The sequence below is a fragment of the Microcebus murinus genome, chromosome 3 (assembly GCF_040939455.1).
Source record: "Microcebus murinus isolate Inina chromosome 3, M.murinus_Inina_mat1.0, whole genome shotgun sequence".
NCBI lineage: Eukaryota > Metazoa > Chordata > Mammalia > Primates > Cheirogaleidae > Microcebus > Microcebus murinus.
Window position 1 is genome coordinate 11,737,590 of NC_134106.1, and position 23,470 is coordinate 11,761,059.

The 23,470-nt window shown below is 36.8% G+C and overlaps 1 protein-coding gene across 2 annotated transcripts in view; it reads right to left on the reverse strand.

Moving 5' to 3' along the window:
• Positions 1-23,470, reverse strand: part of NBAS (NBAS subunit of NRZ tethering complex) — a 328,315-nt gene that overhangs the window by 188,770 nt on the left and 116,075 nt on the right. For both annotated transcript variants that reach the window (XM_076000562.1, XM_076000561.1), the window contains exons 23-26: positions 19,732-19,885; positions 12,618-12,803; positions 10,863-11,036; positions 2,850-2,983 (exon numbers count right to left, since the gene is read on the reverse strand). In XM_076000562.1, the coding sequence (XP_075856677.1) occupies positions 2,850-2,983; positions 10,863-11,036; positions 12,618-12,803; positions 19,732-19,885 (648 nt within the window). The remainder of the gene's footprint in view (positions 1-2,849; positions 2,984-10,862; positions 11,037-12,617; positions 12,804-19,731; positions 19,886-23,470) is intronic.

Here is a 23,470-nt window from a genome sequence, read left to right on the forward strand (position 1 = left end):
AATGCCTTATGCAACACAAGAGAGGGGCAAACAAGTCCCAGGATAATAAGCTGTACAGCAGACATAGAGAACAACTTATTCATACCAATTCTAAGAAGAATTTTTCAAAAGGAATTAGGGGGGGAGAGGGAGGGGAAGGGGGAGGGGAAGGGGGAGGGGAGGGGAGAGAGAGGGGGAGGGGAGAGGGAGGGGAGAGGGAGAGGGAGAGGGAGAGGGAGAGGAGAGGAAAGAAAGAAAGGATAGAAATGGAGAGACTATTAAATATTTCTGACCACTGAAAGGAGTTTTACAGTTGTGTCACAAGTATGAAAGTGATAAATGGAAACAAAGAAAACAACAAAAGAGGAAATTATTCAATGCAAAAAAGAAAGTTGTATAAAAAGGAAATATAATGATACCTAGCTCTGTCTGTGTGAACAATAGTTACATACTTATGATGATGGAAACACTGAAACAAATGGTAAGAGAAGTGGATATGGGAGAAGGGAAAGGATTTCCATAAAAGGAAGTCAAAGGGCCGGATACAGTGGCTCACGCCTGTAATCCTAGCACTTTGAAAGAAAGTCAATAATGATCTAAAATTGCAAAATCAAAAATAACATGAGCATAGTATTTGAACACATTAACTGCCATGTGAGTTGTATTTAACTCATGCTAGTTTTGAGCCTGGGGCCTCGTGAAGCATATGAAGACTCAATGCTCAAAACATATATATATATTGAGTAAGTAAGTGATAAGTCACATACAGACACACTCAACTGGCATGCAGCATAAAAATTGATTCTAGCTCTGTGTGAGTTGCATATAATTCACCCACAGAATACAAAAAATAACAAATTTTGCATTAAATTAGAAAGGATCATTTTGTTTTTGAAGTTTTTATTCTATTTTCGTAATAAAACACCATGCCCCCGGGGGGTGGGGGACTTTTTCTAATGTGGCAGTCAATGTGTTAAAGAAGGCAGTAAAGTAAAAAAAAAAAGTTATTTTTTTATGAAAAGTTATTTTTTATGAAAGTATTTCCTTTTTGAAGGCAGGTATCCAAAGACTGGGAAAGGTGAGAAGCAAACAGCTGCCATGACTCTAAGTTTCTTCACACATTGTACTTAAAAATTATTAATAGAAGGGGGTCATGTCCCTTTGGACTCCTTTATTTTAAAATAGCACCTCCCCATCCTGCCAATAATTTATTTTCCTAAATGACACTAACTTTTTGAAGTTAAAAGACCAATTGAGGCCAGGTGCGATGGCTCACACCTGTAATCCTAGCACTCTGGGAGGCTGTGGGAGAATCACTCAAGGTCAGGAGTTCGAAACCAGCCTGAGCAAGAGCAAGACCTCGTCTCTACTAAAAATAGAAAGAAATTAATTGGCCAACTAAAAATATATAGAAAAAATTAGCCAGGCATGGTGGTGTATGCCTGTAGTCCCAGCTACTCGGGAGGCTGAGGCAGGAGGATCGCTTGAATCCAGGATGCTGTGAGCTAGGCTGACGCGATGGCACACTAGCCTGGGCAACAGAGTGACACTGTCTCAAAAAAAAAAAAAAAAGACCAATGGAATTGTAAAATGCTCCACATTCTGTATTTTCTGTATTTATCTCACTGCTTCCTTCATGGTGTTATTTAATTTGTCTATTTGCTGTATTAACTATAAGCTAGAAGTTCAGCCTAAAGAATTGATTAGAATCAGGGTAAACAATTTTATCGAGAATGTTTTTAAGGTAGCTGTGATGGGTGCTTCATACCACATCACATCAGGAAGCACTTATGTCAGGTGCCATGTTTAGTAATGTGGTTAAGATGATAGTACTCAGACCTCGACTTTATAAATGCGAACCCTCACCTTTGAAATTAAAAAAAAAATATATATATATATATATACATATATATAGTCATGGGGTAATACTTTGGTATCATGCAAATATCCTGTCAAAATCATTCACCTGATTTCAGTACCATTAATGACTTCGTGTATAATTATTTCACAGTACATTGCAAAATTCATGATTGCTCTCTCATTTGCTTCACAAAAAATGAAAATTTCCTTGAAAGGAAAGGAAAATAAAGGAGAAAAGAGAAAGAAAAAACAGGCCTTCCTATGTAAATACTTGATTTTGCAAATGAGAAAACTGGCGGCCAGAGAAGTAAAGTGATTTGGTTAAAAGTCAAGAAAGCTAAGAAACAGGTCTGCTAATTTTTCATTCAGTGCTCTGTCATGTGCTGTTATTAACTTCTCCAGATGAGAAATTTATAATATATACTAGATTTACAAGGGGGATTAAAGGAATAATGGTTATCTGACTTCCAAAGAGAAAATACAAATTTGATTTGCACACAACTAAATAATACACAACCACATTATATACATTTCCACTTAAACATAAAAGCAGTTAGAAATTACACATATTCATACATCATTATTTTAAAGGATTAGTATAGACAAGGGCCAAGATTAAATAATTCATAGAATAAATAAAATTAACCCATAAATATGAAAAATGCTTAATTAAAAAACACAAAAGAAAGAGAAATTACTACCTATACACTTCTAAAAAGTAGTTCTTGTGGTGGTGGCAGCAGTATTTTTATTTTTCAATGGAAAATTAATTAACAAGTTTGACAAAATTTAGTACAATTGTAATTATAGCAGAACAAAACAGAACTTGCCATATATTGGTAGAAAAACAAAAAAATTTTCTCTAGGCAACAGGACTACGATGATTTCATTTTCTTCTTTATATTTTTACTCAAGGTCTCAAAATTTTCTATGATGAACAGTGGAAGAAAAAACACATTTGTTTTAAGAATAAAAAGGCACAATAAGATTGGCATACTGTGGATCCTTACCCATATCCTCTTTGTGGCAGACATTCTAATATGTCATAGCAAAGAGAGAGCTGGTCATGTCGTTCACAGTTATAGATGCACTCTAGTGCTATTGCCATCAGTTGGTCCTGATCAGGAATAATTTTTTGCTGTAGCTAGAGAAAATAAAGTATGTTGAACAAAATATCAATGGATTTATAATCAGTTTTTCCATATTCCAGTTCTAATGTCAATAGAATATTAAACAGTGCAATTAATCAGATGTAGAAACAAATCTTGATTTTTCTTTAGCTTACAGACTTTTGGGGTCTTTAATAATTCTAAATGAAATCACATTTTAATTATGGGAATCAGCTAGAAAAGATATTTTATAACCCGTAAGCTTTGCATCTACTGAAACAGATTCTTCAATTTATGACCCATTCAAGATAAAGTAGATAGAAGAAACACAGTGGATTAAAAAGGCAATTCATTAAAAACACTTCTAACCCTAAAGCCAAATTCTATGTGTTTCAATTACAAAAATATATAAAATTCCTTAACTAATATTCAAAGATGTTGGAATCTATTATTTTTCAGCATGCATTATATATTATTCATTTAACATTACAGTACTGACATTCATTCTATTCAAAAGAGGTCCAATTATAATACAATAATATGCAAATCACAGAATATACTCATTTCTAATGCAGAAAGATGGCTACTATATACACTTTATATAGGACACACCATTTCACATTGCAAACCACAGATTACTATTCTTTGAATATTTTCTGAAGTAAAAAAATAACCAGTTGGTTCCTTGTTTATGTAAAAGGCACCACAGAAACCAAATAAAAGTTCAAACTATTTTCTTACAGCTCTTTCAACAAAAAATTAAGTTTAAGATAATTTCTATAATAATAGCCTGCTGGTTTTCAACATTTTAGTAGAAACTCTCCACTAAACACAAACAAGGAGGAAAGTGATGGAGAAAAGTTACCAAACAAAGGCATTTTCTCAGAAAAAATCAAATTAATGGATGTAAGAAACAAATCTTCAAGGTAACCAGAGAAACGAAGTTTTCTGAAGCAGCTGAGTAAAGGACTTAGATATATTTCTTCAAGGTACATTTAGCAATTGGCCTTCCGTATCTGTGCGTTCCACATCTGTGGATTCAACCAATAGCAGATAAAAAATTCAGAAATAAAAAGCATTTACACTGCACTTGTACAGACCTTTTATTCTTGTCATTATTCCCTAAACAATATAGTATAAAAACTATCATTAATTTTACATTAACATTTGGCAAAGAGTTATCCAAGGTTGCCAAGTGACTAACTGGTGAAACTGGGACAAGATGGGAACAATAAAAGTAAGTAGTTAAAAATTAATAAAAATAGCTAAGTTTTCCTATTTTCTTATTTGGTGCCATGTACCATTTCTAAGTGTTCTACATGCATGCACTAATTTGTAAATCCTCCTAACAACCCTATAAGATTACTTAGTAGTACTATTCCCATTGTACATAAAAGAAAAACTGAGGCACTGAGAGATCAAATAATTTGCCTGAGGTCACAGAGATAGCAAGTGGTAAAAGCTATGACTCAAATCCAGGCAATTGTCTTCAGATCCTAAATTAAGCAACACAGGCTCTCACAATCCTGCTGAGGAGTTTCACGTTCAAGACGAATGGAAGGGACTGAAGGAAAAACACAGTAATTAAAAACTCACATATGGTAAGAAAACACCCCAGGAAGATGAAAACACTAAAACCAGCTTTAGTCAAGGAACAATTTGGGAAACCATCTGAAATAGAAGCCAAAGTCCTTGATGTCTTACTTGATTTCCCTGTTTGCTATCCTTCCTTCACGGGGATAGTAAAGAGCCACTTTTATGTTCAATGTCCTAGTGTAACTGACGCCCCCACTGAACAAATTTCAATGACCCCTATATAATCCTCTCCCTTAACTAACTACCATGTTTCCCCGAAAATAAGACAGGGTCTTATATTTATTTTTCCTCAAGAAGATACCCTAGGGCTTATTTTCAGGGGGTGTGTTATTTTTTTAAATATGGTACAACAATCTACACTGATTCAAATATAGTTAAGTTGTCTTCTTCTGGAACATCATCATAACTCTCCAAACTCCGAATTCCATCCTGAATTTCTTGCGACTCTATTTCCTTTAGAACCATTGGCCCCAATCACTCATGTTGAGCAACAGAGCTCTCATGGGGCAGATGAGAAGGGCTGCTCATCTTCTTTACCGCTTTGCCATGAAATGCAGGGGTTGTGCAGATACGCTGCGTAGCCATGCCCATCACCAGGTCTCACTTTCGAGGTAGGGCTTATACTGCGCAAATGCTTAGAAATCCTGCTAGGGCTTATTTTATGAGTAGGTCTTATTTTCGGGGAAACACGGTACTTAACATTTTGAACTGTTTCCTAGAAAAGGGAGATTTTCTGAAGACAAAGGCCTGAGATTCTAAAGGCCTCTGGGAAGACTTCCAGACAAGATTCTCGACCCCCACAACCTGCCCCCGGTGCACTTATGAATCACAACCTGCCCCAAGGTACAGGGCCACTCCTTAAAAGCCCAGGATCTTCTAGTTCATTAGTTGGAGAGATCCATTTGGAGAAATGGATTTGAAGCAACAAATTCTGTCTGCAAAGTTGTGGAGAAACAGGCATCCTTATACTTGGTTGGTGAGACTTCAAATTGGAATAATTCTTAGAATTCAAATTGGAATAATTTTTATAGGTATGCTGCATTAGTTTTCTACTGCTGCTACAACAAATTACCACAAACTTGGTGACTTAACACAAATTTATTATCTCACAGTTCTGTAGGTCAGAAACACTAAATGGGTCTGACGGAGCTAAAATTATGAGCAGGGCTGTGTTCTGTCACTCTAGAATAGAATCCATCTCCCTGCCTTTTCTAGCTTCCAGGGGCTACCCACACTACTTGTCTCACGGCCTCTCCACCTTCAAAGCCAGCAACCTTGCATCTCTCTGACAGTTCTATAGTAGTCAGTCTCCCTGACGCAGCCAGGAAAGATTTGCTAATTTTACAGACTCATAGGATTAGACTGAGCCCACCTGGATAATTCAGGATAATCTTGCCATCTCAAGGTCCTCAATTTAATCAAATTTGCAAAGTCCCTTTTCGCAAGTAAGGTGACATTTTCACAGGTTCAGGAATTAGGACATAGACATCTTTGGGGGCCATTATTCTGCCTATCACAATGTGCTATAGTTCAGAATAAAAATGTAATAAACAAAGTAACATGCATACTTGACTATTTACTAAGTTTCCTGAGTATAATTCTTTTTCCCCCTCTGTTCCTCATTCCCTCTTATATCTCACTATTTTCTTTTTGGAAGTAATTTTTGTCTTCATGAAGTACATCCTTGAGTATTATTTATGGACCCACCCTGAAGGAATCATTTATACTCATGTCTGATTGATAGTGCCTTAATTAAAATATCCCAGATTAAAAATGCAGTATAGTATGGTAGCTTAATGGTTTTGAACAGACTACTTAGGCATAAATCCCATGACATGATATAACATAACATGCCAATCCATGGAACAGGCACTTCTTTCTTCTACTATCCATTTATGCAGTAGTTTTCATGGAGTTCTGGCTGATGTTCCAAAGGCCAAGAGGGTTATCCAAGAGTTCATCTCTGTCCTGTTGGAAATAAGTCTGGAAGATGGTCATCTCCCGGGTCTCCAATTCAATGGGATCCCAATGCCACAGCTTCCTTGGCCTTGAACTCTCTCTCTGCAGGTGGTACTCTTCAACTTCATCCTGAGCTGCTAAAGCTTTGGTCCACTTCAGACTCTCATTCTTTAGCTTGGTATGTCTTCTCTAGGGTCCAATTCTCAGCCTACAGCAGTTGCTGAATCCCTGTGACTGATGGGCCATGGCTGTAGTAGCAACTCTGAGGCTAAAGCAAGTGGCCAGAATCAGCTTGATGGCCCGTCCAGTCAACTGACCAGCCCACCCATAATCTGCCTTCTGGCAGATCTCACTTCTAACTCATGGCTTTAAAGTCTTCATCTTCTATCTCAAGATCAGTGTTAAATTCGTTCCTCTCAAGGCTTTCAGGACTCCAACCCCCATGCCAAATAGCCACTCCCTCCTTGTCAGGAGTATTTCTCTGACTTCCACCACCCTCTTCACTTTTGACCAGTAGGAATGTCCCTTACTTTCTTAAAGTTCAGCTATGCAGGTAAACACATTCTTAAATTAATATTTTAGTGAGCACTTCTAGATATTTTAGAGTGGTAACATTTTCAGAATATCTAGCCAATGATATTGCCAAAAACAAAAATTTATTTTCATCTTAATGTTTTTCTTAGTTTTCAAAATGTTCTACAATAAATATTAAATAGAAATATCATTTTTAAACTATTAATAAATATTCTCACTGATATATGTAATCAGAAACAAACTAAAAAGATGGAACCTAACAAAGCTACGATGTGTAGTGAATTCCCATTTGTTAAAAGAAGAAATAGGAATCTAAAAAAAAAAAAGAAAGAAAGAAATAGGAATCTAAAACAATTGTTCCCAACCCTGGTTTTACATCAGAATCACTGGATACAAACTGTCAAATGCATATTCCAGGACTCTACATCCCCTAAATTCTAATCCATCATATCTGGATTGAGCATTAAAAACTCTATTTAAAAAAAATACACATGGTTCTGACACACAGATACATTTGAACATTACTAGTCTCAAAGACAGAGAACAATATGTGAAGGCAGTAATTTTGTTCCCAAGCCATCCCTATCCAGAACTAGCCCAAGTTTCTTCAAAAGTTTCATTTTCCAAGGGGATATTCAATCAAAGAGCAACAGCTTAAAGTCAGAGATGAGTGCTTCAGGATGTTATTAAAAAGAGGAAAGTTAAGGCACATGAGATAACAGTGGTAGCGCAGGGATATGTTTCGAGACCGTTTCGTTATCACTGTCCGTCTGGTCAACTGTATTAAGGTTCCAAAGTATTCACTCCCCTCTTCCTAGGAAAGGATTATTTTTCCCTGCCCTATTAACATCAGGTGGCCATAAGACTTTCTTCGTCCTGTGAAATGTGAAGAAGTAACGTGGGCAACTTTTGAGCCAAAGCTATAAAGTTTTTTTTCATGTGCCACAAGTTCAAAAAGGGGACTGCTCCTTCTGCCTGAGTCCCCAGATGAATAAGACATGGAACAGAGCAGAAGCCCAACCAGAGCTGACATGAGAGTTGTGAGAAATGGATGTTTGCTTTTGAAAGCTACTAAGATTTAGAGGTCATCTGTTAATGCAGCAGAACTTGTTAATGCAGTCTAAGCTGTCCAATACAGAAATCATTGCTCCTGGTACATTACTAAAAATACTTTGTGCATGATTCATGGCAGATCTGAGGTACATTCTCTTTGTAAACAATCAAGTAAAATTCAAACAATGCTCCCAGAACAATCCTAGTAAAGCAAACAAATGTAATCAAGTGATCCATAGCATCACAATGAAACCCAGTGTGAAAATTCTAAGATTGAAAAGAGAGTCACTGTCAAACCCTGGCAAATGAAACCAGGGAAGGCTATAAAGGCAGGGCTTTCACACACAATTTGCCCAATTACAGGAACTAGCTTAAGAAATTTTTCCAAACTGCACCTTATTATATAAGTCTGCACCTTACTATATAAATCACACGATGACAGCTAGCAGCTAAAGGACAGCTAGCCATTTAAACAAGAACACTTGCCTATTTCAAAAACTGTCTCACAAACCCAATTTAAAACAACAGGGGCCTAAATGTAACGGCAAGATTACAAATCCTACCTAGCAACTACTAACAATCGCCAATCAGAACTCAACAACTCTTATAACGCTGTCAGTAGCAGTAAGCTTTCTTTCAAAACAAGTTGCATAACCTCCTCGTTCCCCAATAAACCCCAACCTTTCCCCTTGTTCTCCAGACATACCATATACTACTCTGGTCTGTTTGCATGTTCAGGATTGCAATCCTACTTCTTGTATATTATTTCCAAAGAAAATCTTTTCACATAGAGATTCACCTCTCTGTATTTTTATGGCAACACCTGTTGCAATCATTCATTCATTTGTACTGCCAAAATTTACTGAGCACTTGCTCTCTACTAGGCACCATGCTATGCCCTGGTAATACAGGGGTAAATAAGACATAGAGGATACACACGGAAAACAAAGGGAGGGAGAGACTAACGTGAACAAATAGTTGTAACAGTGTGATGAGGCTATAACAGAGGCAGGTACGAAGACCTGTCATCACACACAGATGTCACAGGTTTCACAGCAGAGAGAATCTTAAAGAGCAGGACCCTGAAGGAGAGGCAGGTATTTGTTAAGTGAAGGAAAAGGGGATCACCATTCCAAACAACAGAAAGAGCCCCCAACACAGAGAAAGCCATAAATGAACCTAACAGGGTGCCATGAGGTTCAGTGTGAGTGCCCTACTGCATCCAGAAGAGAAATAAGGCTGAACAGGCAAACTGGAAGCAGACAGCAAAGAACCTCCCAAGCCACTCTAGAGAGCCTACTGTTTACCCTGTCAGCAATGGTAAGCCACTGAATACTATCCATAGATCACGACATGGTCAAATTTGTGTCGGAGGAAGCTAACATTGAGAGAAATACAGAGGTTTGATTGGAAAGGAAGAACCCAGCAACATCATTGTTCTCTGCTGTGATGTTTGCTTATTTCAACAAAGGCAAATGGCTATATGTTTTATTCAAAAGGCACATGCTAAATCACCAAGTAAAAACAACAAAAAGCTGACTACATACAAAGGATTTACAAGACTCTGCAAAGAAGAAGTATCACACATAAGAAATCTGGAAAGAATTTAAAGTCGCTTCTTTCTCCTCATAAAACATTCATATTCAATCCATCCTGATTCTCATAGTATTCTGCTGCCATAAGCAACCCACCCTGGGCTCACAGTAAACCACCCCAAATTTGAAAATCAGGATACTAAGTGCAAACTGCTTATGAGAAGATAGAAAATTTTAAATAGCCAGTGAACAGATGTATTTCTGACAGACTGCCCTTTTAGAAACCAAAAAATTATCTAAGATTAAGCAATGCTTCCCTTTCTATTTTGATTATACTGGTCTGTGGCCATATACCTTATCACATTTCACATTACTAGCAAAGGCAGGGCAAAGAAGTAAACTCAATCAGAATTTAGAACTGGAAGAAGTCCTAAATGGCTTCTGCTTGAACACCAACATAATGTTTTCAACCTCACTACAAAGTCAGTGCCTCAGGTGAGTGTGCCAATTTGCTTGAGACCCCTCCAATAGGAAAAGAGCCACTATCTCTTGAAATAGCACATCTGATCAGTGGCTAAATTAAGAAGTTTTTGACACTGCAAAAGTATGGTGCCCTTAACAAAATGACTTTACTACCAGTAAACCTGAACAACCATTTGCACCCTTTAAAAGTACAAAGCTATAAACATAGTAGTCTTGAACAAATATGAGATCTTAAAAATAATTAAAGATGTCCTTATGAAAACCTAAAGATTTTCATAACTATTTTGAAGGTCCTTGAGGGCAGAACCTACTCTAGTAATGATAGCATAAGGTACAATGGTTAGGGACACAGTTATAGAATTGCAACACTATGTTTGAATCCAAGTTCCTCTACTTACTGTGTAACCCTGGGCAATTACCTAGCCACTTTATATAACAATTGTAAAAGTGTCTACCCCATAGGATTGTTCTAAAGAGTAAATGAGTTAACACTTGTAAAGTGCCTATTCAGCAAGAATAGTATATAGTACTAATAAACAAACATTGGAATTAATAAAAATAAACAAAATTTTATGAACTTTCAAAAAAATTTTGGGCTACACTTTTAAAACACTTTTAAAGAATAAAATGACAACTATCCCTTTTTCTGTTTAAAGGGAAATTACTTGTGAAGCCTATTATAAAAATGTATAAATAAAATTAATTCTGTAGGAAAAAAAGCACACAGAATTTTAAGAAGTTAGTTTCTACTTACATCTGGTTTGGAATGCTGAAATATCTTCAGGGGAAATGTTAAGTCCCCTCTAGCTAAAGTTACTAAATATTCTTTTAATAGTTCATTAGCCACACCAGGAGACTGCTTCTCACAGCGATGAAGAAAGGGAACCATCCATTGGTAGGCGCTTGTCACATATTTGTCCTCAGAACACTGAAAGTATAATTGACCAAAGCAAACAAACAAACATTAAATTAAATACCTTATTATACCAGATAACAGGTTCTAAAGCTTACAGATAATCAGACTGATGCTAAACAGTGAAAGTCCAACAGTCCCTAAAGCAGGCCCTCCAGCCCACCATTCATTTGTGGATTGAGGGTAGCAGGAAAATGAATCACCTGCTACCTGTTGGCTAGTGGTGCTAATAGCAGCAATATCACGGTGGCCCATCTCTTTGGACCATAATCAATCTGGCCTTCCAAAGAACCTAAGCTCAGCTCTAGAAGACAAACATGTTGCCACTACTACTCAGTCATGAGATCCTCCAGAGTAAAGAGAGGGTCTGCCCAAAAAGTGTGTGTGTAAAAAGAGGCAGAGAGAGAGAGAGGGATAGAAAGAGAAGGAGAGAGAGAGAGACCTTAAAACAACAGAAAAAGTGAAACAGAAAAAAGCAGACAGAGATAGACAGATAAACAAAGAAGCTCTAAAAAAGAAGCAATCTGACAATGAAGCCTCATGTATAAAAGCCTAGAATCTTCCCAATCTTTTTCCTCATCCTCGTGGTTTTGTTTTGTCCCTTTATATCTATCTGTACAAAATTCCAAACGACAGAGATAATTTTATTAAATATCTCTAAAATTCCACAATCACTTCTCTTAATTATCCCAAGAGATAAACCTAAATCTCTTAAGAAAAGTCCAAAATAAAAGACAAGTCCGTTTTCACTGGGTGGATTATTGGGGAAAGAAACAAATGAGAGAAAGAGAAAGGGAACGTAAGGACAAAGGGAGAGACAAAAGGATTAATACAAGAGCAGAGAGATGATGAGAGATGATGAGAGGGACATGGAAGACAGGGATAGAAAAAGAAAGTGAGAGTGAGAGTGTAAGAGAGAGAGAGAGAAGGAGAGGGAGGGAGGATGGAAGATAGTGAAAGTGTCAAGGGAGAAAGAACCTGGCAGGCAGCTGTGATTCTGTCCCTTCATTCAGCCCATTCAAACTAGGCTGCCAAAGAGCAACGGACTAGAAAGAGCATTGTTTGACAGCTCCCAGCACCACAGCAGTGTCATTCTTTGCCTCTAGACTCAGTGGCCAGAGTAGAAACCAGATAAAATATAGGGTGACCTAAGAATAATCTAAGAAAGGCTAGGAAAATTCTCCTAAACATACCAACCCTGAAGCCAAGATATTTTCTTCCCTCAGCCCTCTGAAATTCAGTACTTTTTTTTTCAGTCCTTAAAATATATAATTGGGAATTTTATCTCAGTGAAAGATTAAAAACAGGGTTACTAGAATGACCAGCTAGTTTAGAAATATGCCTAACAAGAAGGAAAAAAAATTACAAATTATACAGATGGGTCTGAATAAACGGCAAACAAGGTATAAAAACAGCTAAAATAGTTTTTTTGCATTTTTAGTAATTTATCTATAACATTTCATTTTGAAAAAGTCAAGAAACTGTCCTTTATTTACTAAGTTCTCAGGCCTGGAAGACATTTCATCTTTGGTGTGAGACACACAGTAATCAAAGCACAGAGGGAATGCTTAAAAAGAAAGTTAAAATACAACCTACACTATTCATCAGTAATCTTAGTTTTTCAATGTCTTTCATCTGCTGGAGTTCTTTCAGGGTTAGGGTTAAGTCACACCCGGCTTCATAGACCAGTGTTTCCAGAGTAACCAAATTATCACACAGAACGAGCAAACCAGGAATACTCCGCTCCATTCCGAGTCGAATAAGTGACAATGCACAGTCAACCTAAAATTGAAAAGTGACAGTAAGCTCAAGTATTACATATTTCTCATATGTTCTAAAGTAAAAGCCTCTGGTACAGAATCTAATTCTCATAATCATTTTTTATAAAATTGCATTAGCAATGACATACTTTTTTTATTTACTATAAAATCACTGGAGTTCTTTATCAAATATATAAGCATCAAACTGTTTCAAAGGAATCAAATAATCAGCAAGAAATACTGAAGACAAAGATAATAATAAAAAGACAACCACCTTAAATTGTAGAGCATTACAGCACAATTTACAGCAGTTTTACATATATTTCTCTATTTAATTTTCACAACATCATATTAACAGGCAGAGGAAAAAATAACATAGCTAGTAGTGATAATGCCAAATTAATCACCTTTTTATTATTACTGCTCTGCTTCCAGAAAGAATGTTTGTTCCCAAGGTTTTGCTTTTATATTCATGCTTAGTACCTGTCCTTTCACAGTGCCTCCCATACAAAAGTCATTCACAAGTCAGATTTGCTGAATAACTGTCATACAAATACTTTCTTTTTCTCAATTCAAATACTTAGCCTTCACCAGATAAAAACAAAGAATGATTTCCATAGACACTATAGATTTCTATAGATACTCAGGAAAGAGCCATTTGACCCCTACTGCTGAATCAAGTTTATGAACTGACATATTCTCTGATGGAAAAATCATCTACTGTGTCCTAACCCCATAATCTCTTATGCCACTCCTTACTCTCCTATTCCTAGACCAACAATTATTTATTGAGGGCCTGCTAAGAGCTAAGCACCATTCTAGGTATTAGGAATACAAAACTGAACATGAGGTCTCTTCCTTCAAAGATCTCTCAGGCTAGTAGAGACAGACAACCCAGCAAACCTGAGCATGGAAGCAGGGTGAGGCGAGTGTGATTAGGATCCCAAGAAAAGTAGCACTTAGCCCAACCTGAGCGTGTGCCAGAGAACACTTTAATATGAACTTTAAAGAATCAGTGGGTATTAGGTGAAGGGGGAAGATTAAGGAAGGAGAGCAGCATGGAAGGCAGAGATGCACAGTATGTTGTGAGAGTATAATCAGTTCCTGTGACTGAAAAGGAGGTGGGAAGTGGAGTGATGAAAAAGATGGCGGCGGGGGGCGGGCGGGGGGGGGGTGGCGGAAGAGATGAGGGAAGGTGGATAATGAAGAATATCCTTTGCCAAGCTAAGAAATTTACAGGACTCTACCCTGAAATCAATACTGCTGAAGGATTTTCTACTGAGGTGTGCCATAAATAGAATACTCAGTATTCTTTCCAAAGTGATGATGAATGAAACGTGAATGATGAAGTGGAAATGGACTGGATGAAAACAGGCAGACTAGTCATGAGCACTGCAGCTCTGTATTAGAGGAATTCAGACAGAAATATACTAATCCACCCATTCATCCACCAATTAGTTTGCTCATTTATTCAGTAAATATTTGTTGAACACTTGCTATGGACTAGGCAAAAAATAATAAGGAGCTAACTATGACAGTGTTACTGAAGACATACAGCAGGAAGAATATAGCAGGCAATTAAGGAGACAATTTTGCTGAAACACTGTAGCAGACACAGTAAAGAATGAGAAGTTAAAGATAAGGGATGAAGAAAACAGATGACTGATAAAACGATCCTGAGCAGGTGGAAATGAAGAATCCAGAGCATAGGTAAACAAAGAAAGTACCTCTGAATGCAAGAGAGACCTTTTCCTCTGGAAAAGCCAGAAAGAATAAGTGCAAATGGAAGGGAGTTTTCAAACTTTCAAATGAAATACAAAGCAAAATCAGTTTCTGAGGATGACCAGGGAAGTGGGGGGTACAGGAGTAGAGGAGAAGGGGAAGAGAGAGCAGTAATACAGCACAAAGGAAAATGCCAAGCAATACTAAGGGCCTGGCCAAGGCCCACAGACTGACAGATGACAGTAAAAAAAGAAGAAATGTATCCTCAGGTGGAAAGAGTGGTGCAAATAAACACAAGGGGTTGGGTATACGTAGGTAAAGCATGAGGCAAAACAAGGGATCTGGTGGTACTCTAATAGATAAATGTTCTCTAACTTAATGCCTAGTAATAAAAATACAATTCCCATCTGAAAGAATACATTTGCCTTCATACCAATTTAAAAAAAAAAACAAAAAACAACTCTGTCTCAGATGAATTTTTCAGAAAACATTAAGAAAATTGATGCAGAGAACACAACTTCATGCAAGTAATAGTTTGCACACATAACATATTAGCAATTTGTAATACACTCACCAACTCTGTGATCTAAATTCATTTTTCTAATATCAACTTTGAATTTATTGCTTTCCCAAATACTTACTGAAGTAAAAATGTTCTAAAATCAAATTACTAACACTTTGAAATAGGCTCTAATGCAACTTGCAGAGTTAATACCGCATACCCCAAGCCCTCACCAGATAAAATTTACCACTATAAACATTTTCTAAATCAACAAACAAGATTTGCTAAAGGCATTTACCGGCACTAAGGAAAAAGAAGTCCCACACCAATTAAATCTCTAAAAATGAAAAAGATAAAACTATGTCAGATATCACTTTGATCATGGCATAAGCCACATGAAAAGTCAATACTTAACATGAAGCTTTAAAAAACAATTCTGGGCTTAGTGTCAAATGCCTGTAACCTTAGCATTTTGGGAGGTCAAAGCAAAAGGATCACTTGAGGCCATGAGTCCAAGACCAGCCTGAGCAACATAATATGACCTTGTCTCTAAAAAAAAAAAAGAAAAAAAAAATAGAAAAATTAGCCAGGCATGGTGGTGCATGTCTATAGTCCCAGCTACTCAAGAGTCTGAGGCAGGAGGATTGCTTGAGCCCAGAAGTTTAAGGTTGCAGACAGCTATGATGATGCCACTGTACTCTAGCCTGGGCAACAGAGCAAGATCTTATCTCAAAAAAAATAAAATAAAATAAGTGCTTTTATATAAATGAAAGGAACAACAGAAAGAGTATAAGTCAACTAAATAAAGTACCCCAAAATCACTTTTCTTTCTTTATAATTATCCTAATTACTCAAAAAGAGAATTCAAGATGGCTAGGAATTATTGCTACATCATTTAAAAAATTTAAATTTCAAAAAGCTCTACAGGTTTTTTTTAATGGACTTTATTTTCAGAGCAGTTTTAGGTTCACAGCAAAATTGAGCAGAAAATGCAGAGTTCCCATACACCTCCTGGCCTACCCCTCTACCAACACGACCTCCCCATCCGCACGCCTCACCAGAGCAGTATGTTGGTTACAGACCACGAACCTGCACTGACACATCATTGTCAGCCAAAGTCCACAGTTTACATTAGGGTGTGCTCTTGGTGCTGTACATTCTATGTGTTCTGACAGCTGTATAAGGACACATATCCACCATTTTAGTATAATAAAGAATAGTTTCACTGCCCTAAAAAAAATCTTCTGTGCCCTGTTTATCCATTCCTCCCTACGTGGCAATCACTGAAATTTTTTTACTTTCCATAGTTTTGCCGTTTCCAGAATGCCATATAGTTGGAACTATACAGTATACAGCCTTTACAGATTGGCTTCTTTCACTTGATAATGTGCATTTAAGGTTTCGGACCATGTCTTTCATGATTTTAAAGCTCATTTCTTTTTAGCACTGAGTAATATTTCATTGTGTACCACAGTTTATCCATTCACCTATGGAAAGACATCTTGGTTCATCAGTGGTAACCAATATACCACTCAAATGCAAGACGTAATAATGGGGATAAGCTGGGGGTGGGGGAAAGGGGGTTTCTGGGAACTCTCTGTACCTTCTACTTAATTTTTCTATAAACCTAAAACTCCTCTAAAAAGTAAAGTCTATAAATAAATAAAAATATAGATAAAATAAAAACAATGATTGTTTATTTTTCAGGCTAGTGTGCCTTTTTCTCAACTCCTCTAAAAAGTAAAGTCTATGGAAAGAATAAATCACAACATAGATAAGTGTAAAAAGAAAATGACAGTTTATTTTTCATTCCAGTGTGGCATTTTTTCTCTTTCTGTTACTGCTATTTTTTAAAATGCTTAATAATGCTTAATCTTTGGGTTACTACATATTTAAAGACTAAAAATTGAGGAATAATTATTGATCTTTTAAAATGCATAATGCTGGTTGCCCAGTACTTTTTACAGACAGCAGAAATTTTCAAATTCTCATTCCTAGCTCAACTGAAAGAACTACCTACAAATCAGTTTTTTTTTTAATGTCTATGTAAACACACACACATACACAGATAGAATTTTCTCTGTATTCTCAAAAAGCTATATCTAGATGCACCTAAGAAACTACAAAGTACTCAAACAAAATTGGTCCATCAAACAGGATTCTTTTTCTTGTTAGTCAGAGACAATGATAAACTATGTATATTCTTTAAATTCCTGTAAATCATACGATGTCACTGGAATCCCACCCCTCAACTTGGAAAGGAGAGCTTTATTTCTCATAAAGTATTGCAACCTGCAGGCTGGCCGCCTTGTAGGCTGTGAAGCAATAGCTTTGGGCAGAAGCTGAAAACATGCACTTCCTCCAGCGGAGTCTTAAAAGCTGTCTAGGTGCATCTGACAACAGCTTACATTCGCCTGTACAAAAACATGCCTCAGTGGCTCACTTCAGTGCTTGCTACATTAGTTTTTACCAAGTTTCTCCTGTATTAGCAGAGCAGTACACCTTGCTTAACATGACCAGTATGATGTGGTCATTTCCAGATACATGATATTGGTCTACGACTCCAGTTCTCAATGGGAGAATTGTCCACAGGAGACAACCTAGTTACAACTATCAGAGTCTAAATCTCAACTCCATTTAACCTTTAAACAAAATAATATATTTTTTTCTTTTTTTGAGACAGGGTCTTGCTCTCTTACTTGGGCTAGACATCATCATAGCTCACAGCAACCTCAAACTCTAAGCTCAAGCAATCCTTCTGTCTCAGCCTCCAGAGTAGCTGGGACCACAGACATGTACCACCACCCTGCCTGGCTTTTTCTATTATTTTTAGAGTCTTGCTATGTTGCTCAGGCTGGTCTCAAACTCCTAGTCCCAAACAATCTTCCTGCCTCAGCCTTCCAACGAAATTCTTTTTTATATGGTTTAATTTGCACTAAATTTTCCTGGAATGCAGCTACTGTATAATCAAGGGAAGACTTTAACTTTGTTTCGCTAAAATTTCACCATTAGTTAGTTGTTCATATTTCTGACAACAATTTGTGGTATTTAACTCAACAATACAATATACCTGAATCTGTCTGCAATTTCAGATATCTTATTCAAAGTGATTTCTCACTGACTTTACTTACTAGTATAGTCATAATCAAACATTTATATATTTTATTTATCCTGTATATTGCAGTTAAGTCATTATATTAATTTTCTGGAAATTATTTCTCTAGATAAAATATAAATATCTATAATTTTCATGTAGGGATGTAATGATTTTGCAGATCTGAGAACAACCACTTTTTTCAGATTTATATATCCTATTCTCAGTCATTAAGATTTGTATAATTCATCATTTTTATATGGACACTGTAAGAAAGATTATACAGAGACTTGTATTTTGTCTGGCTCTGCCACTGTTTGTCCCTGTGCAAGATGCTCATTTTCCTTTCTATGGACTTTAATTTATCTATCTATAAAATAGAGAATTAAACTACATTATCTCCAAAGAGTCTTTTCATTTTGATATCTTAAGAGTCTACACATTTTTAAAAGTATTATGGTCCTTAGCCATCTTCAAAAACTTAACAAGTCAATCATAAGTGTTCTTGGCCATAACTCAAAAAGCTTGGTCTAGAATATTCCCATCACCTCCAGCAAATGATTCATCTTCAATCCTATGAATGCTATATGTAGGAATTAGATTAAGCAGAAATTCAGGAAGCCTATTATCACATGGAAACATGAGGCCATGCCAGATATATTAAGTAGAATTTTAACAAAGGGGAACATATTACTTCTCACAGTATTGCTGCTCGTCAGACCCTCTGAAACAACCTCCCTGTCAAATGAAAGACTCACAGGCAATCCAAAGCCCAAACTGCAAGTATTCGTTGGCCAGATCATACAAACAACTTAAAAGCGCATTTTGCCATTCTTTGCTCTGAATTACTAAAGAATGTTAATGTGTTCTCTACGAAGATGACAACTTTTGCTTATTTTTACAGAGCACTCAATTGACAGATTTTTTTAATGTTCTCTCAAGTATATTTTCTTTGTTCTTATCAATTCTGGTAAAAGAACTACCCCATGAGAAAACTGAGCAACAGAAAGTGTAGGCAACAGGCCCAGAGTCACAACATCTGTGAGTCAAAGAGTCAACATCAGTACTGAGATATACTAAGGTTCAGCATAACCCTCCTCTCTCTTCCATGACCCCTCTCTGATGCAGCAGTTATACATCTCAGTAAAGGTGCATAGGAAGTGAGAGAAATTAGGCAGAGACTACAGGAAAACATTAGAAACATCTTCAAACAAGGTTCCTGAAAGAAAGGCAAAATCACAATTACTATACTACTGCAATATAATAGGGAATTAATCAAGCATTTGTATGTTGATAAAATCTCTTAAATTAGTAAGGTATAAGTCTATTTAAAAAATATATAGAAAAGCAGAGACAGTATGTACCATACTTTGCAGTTTACATTTTAAGGAAAGATTTTAAACAACTTTTCTTGTCCATATTTGCTCTGTAAGAATCCAAAACAAAAGCCACAAAACCTTCTGATCCAAGGGACAAATTAACAAAAGTAATAAGAATTATTTATTTCATCCTTTGCAAATTATATGCACAATTCCCGGCACCAGTGTCGGCATCCATTCTATTAATAGGTACTGAATCCTGAAGATCCAAAGTAGCACTGCTAGCATCACAGAGGTGTCACTGCCCCCTCACCTGTCGGGCATAGTGCTCTATTTCCTCTGCTCTGTTCTGATACCAGTCTATAACCTTCTCGACTGAAAGCTGGGTTGTCCTGAACTTCAGTAACTCAGGCTGTGCAGCATACAAGAATTCACTTTCATCTTCGAGACTTGGCTCAACAACCTTTCTGTGAAGCACAAAAAGAACAATTAATAATTGGCTAGAATGCTGGAAAAATTATAATTTTGTGAGAGAAAGACAGGAACAGAGATGGGGAGAGAGCAGGTTATAGGGCCAGAGAGCACATATATATGTGGGTATGTGTGTTTGTGTATCTTCTCATATGTATGTGCACTCTTACAAAATAAATGAGATGTATTTAGGATGCTTAATTTATTTTCCCACTGGTTTTCTCAATTTAGAAAATCAGAATGGATAATAAATTGGAACAACTATGCCACAAATCAATCAAATGAGTATTAATAAAAATCAAAATCACCCCGGGAAGCTTTAACAAAATGCACATGGCTGGGTGCCTACCACAGGCCTACTAAATCAAAATCACCTGTGCTGGCCAGCCAGGCCTTGTTTAAGAAAATACCCGTAGGTGATTCCAATTTGAATTAAGAAACTTTGTTTTCAATGTTCAGAAAAATAGTAGGAAATACACCTCATTTATGTTGTTAACATGCCTCTATTAGGTGCCAGCAATATAGTATTGTACTGACATTTGAACAGCCCAAGACTACTCTACACATTCCCCATCAGGCATGAAAAAGAAACATCTCAGAGGAATGTACACAGAATAACACCCCGGGAATCACAAATTATGAGGAGCTTTTATAAAGATGATCATGGACAGCTGCCTTCCATGGGTAAGGACTAAAAAATGAGTAGAAAGTAACTCAAACTCAGAAATCTCAGATGGATGTATGGAAAAATGCTGTGTTCCATTAGGGGCATTCATTCATCTAAGTAAGTTGATAGTATATGGCGGGTGCTGTAACTGTTACTATTATAAGACAGTGAACTTTGCAGTCAGAACTGAATCTGAAGCTATGAAATCTTCTGCAAATTACTTAACTTAAACTAGCCCAACATTCCTTGTATTACTTAAAAAAAGGGAATAATACTATGCAAGAATGTTGTAAAAATTCAGAACAATATAAATAAAGTACACAGAGTACACTGCCTGGAACAAAGTTGGTGCTTAATTTTATGTACAGTTATTTTTTTATCGAAATTATTAGCAGCTATAGTATATGATTAGACACAAAGCCCCTAGGTATTCCAGCACTTTATCCACATGCCTTAGGCCACCTACTGTGCTATAATATAACTGGCAATAAGGCCTCCCTACTTATGAAATGGTTCTTCACTTAATTAGTCTCATAATGTCAGTAACATTCTTATCAGGGAATTTTCCCCACCACTGCCACATAAAGCCACATCACTCCTCCTGGAATCTTTTACATCTGCCCCATTTCAATAGGGAAAAATAGCCAACATCAACTTTTAGTTCCTTTGATAGTTTTTTGGTTTTTTTTCAGTTCTTACCTATTTCCCCCTCAGCAGCATTTGAGAGAGCTAACCACATCTCCTAGAAACCCATTTCCTTTCACTTCCTCTCAACTCCAGTCTGTGCTTATCTTTCTGGCTGCTCCTTTTCGGTCCCCTTTGCTAGAGCAGCCTCCTCTACCCAACTGTTAAATGACAGCACTGCCACATGCTTAGCCCAGCTCTCTTCTCTTCTGCACCATCTCTCCAGGTCTCCCCTTCAACTCTACAATACAAATCGCCATAGACATCACAACAGCTACCGTATTTTTACGCCTAAACAAGACTTCACTTAGAAGCTCCAAAATCTTCCTGCTATTTGTTCATAGATATTTACAGGCCCTTCAAATGCAACAAGTTCAAAACTAAATTCACAACACCCTCAGGTAATACAGTTATCTTCTTTAAATACAGAAACCTAATTATATCATCCCACATCTATAATATTTATATAGTTTGAAATCTCCCTCAAAGTAGTCTAGCCTCATTGTGATACAAATCTCAATTTTGTTCTATACACTTCAACATGCATGTCTTGTTTTCCTTTTATTATTATTATTTTTTTAACTTTAAACAAAGCTTGGCATGTCTTGTTTTCAGTCTTTGAAGGGGGCTTTCCCTGGAGCCTCCCAACATGCTCTTCCCTCTACACAGAACACTCCCTTTCCTCACTTGTCAAACTTCCCTCCACTGCACTCATTCCCACCTATCTGTGCAATCTCAGGCTCCCCAGCACCTCTACGGAAGAACCTTCCTAAACCACCCCTTCCCACAGTGCACTTCCCGTTCCCAGCACTCAGTCCGTTAGTAGTTTGCAGCAGCAGGACTTCCCAATTAGAACACATATTTTATAAGAACAGGAACTGCATCTCTTTTTCTTCCTTCAGTATTCCTGAACCCAACAGAGGACAGACACTAACAGAATAAATAAGCAATAAGATATGGCCTGTCTGTCACTACTAAAAATTTGTATCATCTTCAAAATCATACTTTCTTCTGTCAAACTCTTCCTGGCTTTACATATTTATAGTTTTAGGAGTTCCAGCACAGCAAGATTTGCTTACATTTTAGCTTGCTGCAGTTGGTCAGAGAAGAAATGCCCTCATCCCTTTTATCTACTTGTTTAAATCATAAAAAGGCAAAGACTAAGGAGAACTAGGAGTATCAGACAAAGGGTCAGGTGCTCTGATGGCACTACTCTGTAGAAAGCACCATCTGAAATTGAAAGAATCTGTCATCAGCAGAATCCCCCTCACCTTTCCCTACCACCATATCCATCTCCCTTACACCATCTCAACATCCCACATTTTTCAATTTATCTCCCTCTTCACTCTCTCACTACAATAGGTAAATCAGGACTTCTAGTTAAATATGGCTGATAGATACCATGTGTTAAGATCCACTTTCTCCTGAAACTCTACTGAATGACAGTAAAGGATTTTTGTAAAGGAGTTGTGAGGAATAAACATCCAAGGAAGGGTAGGGTACATGGAATAAAAAGAGAGTAAACTATCATCATCCATACTAGGAAATCAACAGATAATGGACAAAACTAAAAAAAAAAAATCAAGAAACAACTACACAAGGACATTACTCAGAGATATGGAGATAAACACCAATACGTTCACTGAAAGGACCTGAGAGTAGTTGCTTCTGGAGAGCAGGATATGAAGGGAAGGGGAGAAAAGGACCATGGGTTTTAATCTGTATCCTTGTTTTAAAGAAGCTTAGTAGAACAATTTAACTCTTTAAACTATTTGCAAATATATACAACTTTGATAAAAATAAAAACTAAATTTAAGTAATTTTTAAAAATCAAATGATAGCAAAAATACAGTAGAACAGTCATTGTGATTACACTAAAACTCACTGGAGTAAAAAAGGTAGCTAAGAGTTACATATTGTATTAACTCAGATATCAAGAACCCAAAAGCTACAGAGGGAAGCTGTCAACATCGCTATTAACATGAAGACAGCTTCCAAATTTCACTTGCAATAATCATATTACTGGTTAGAGCTTTTATTTATCACTTTTTAGACAGTACACAAACACACACAACTTTTAAAAAGAAAAAGTATGAAGGGACATATCAAATAGAAACCAGCAATCCTTTACCTAACCCTCACTGCCATCATCCTTGTCATTCTCTATACCATGTACAAGTCTGTCTGGTTTTTGCCTCCATATGTCCAAACAATATGTGTTTTTAACTAT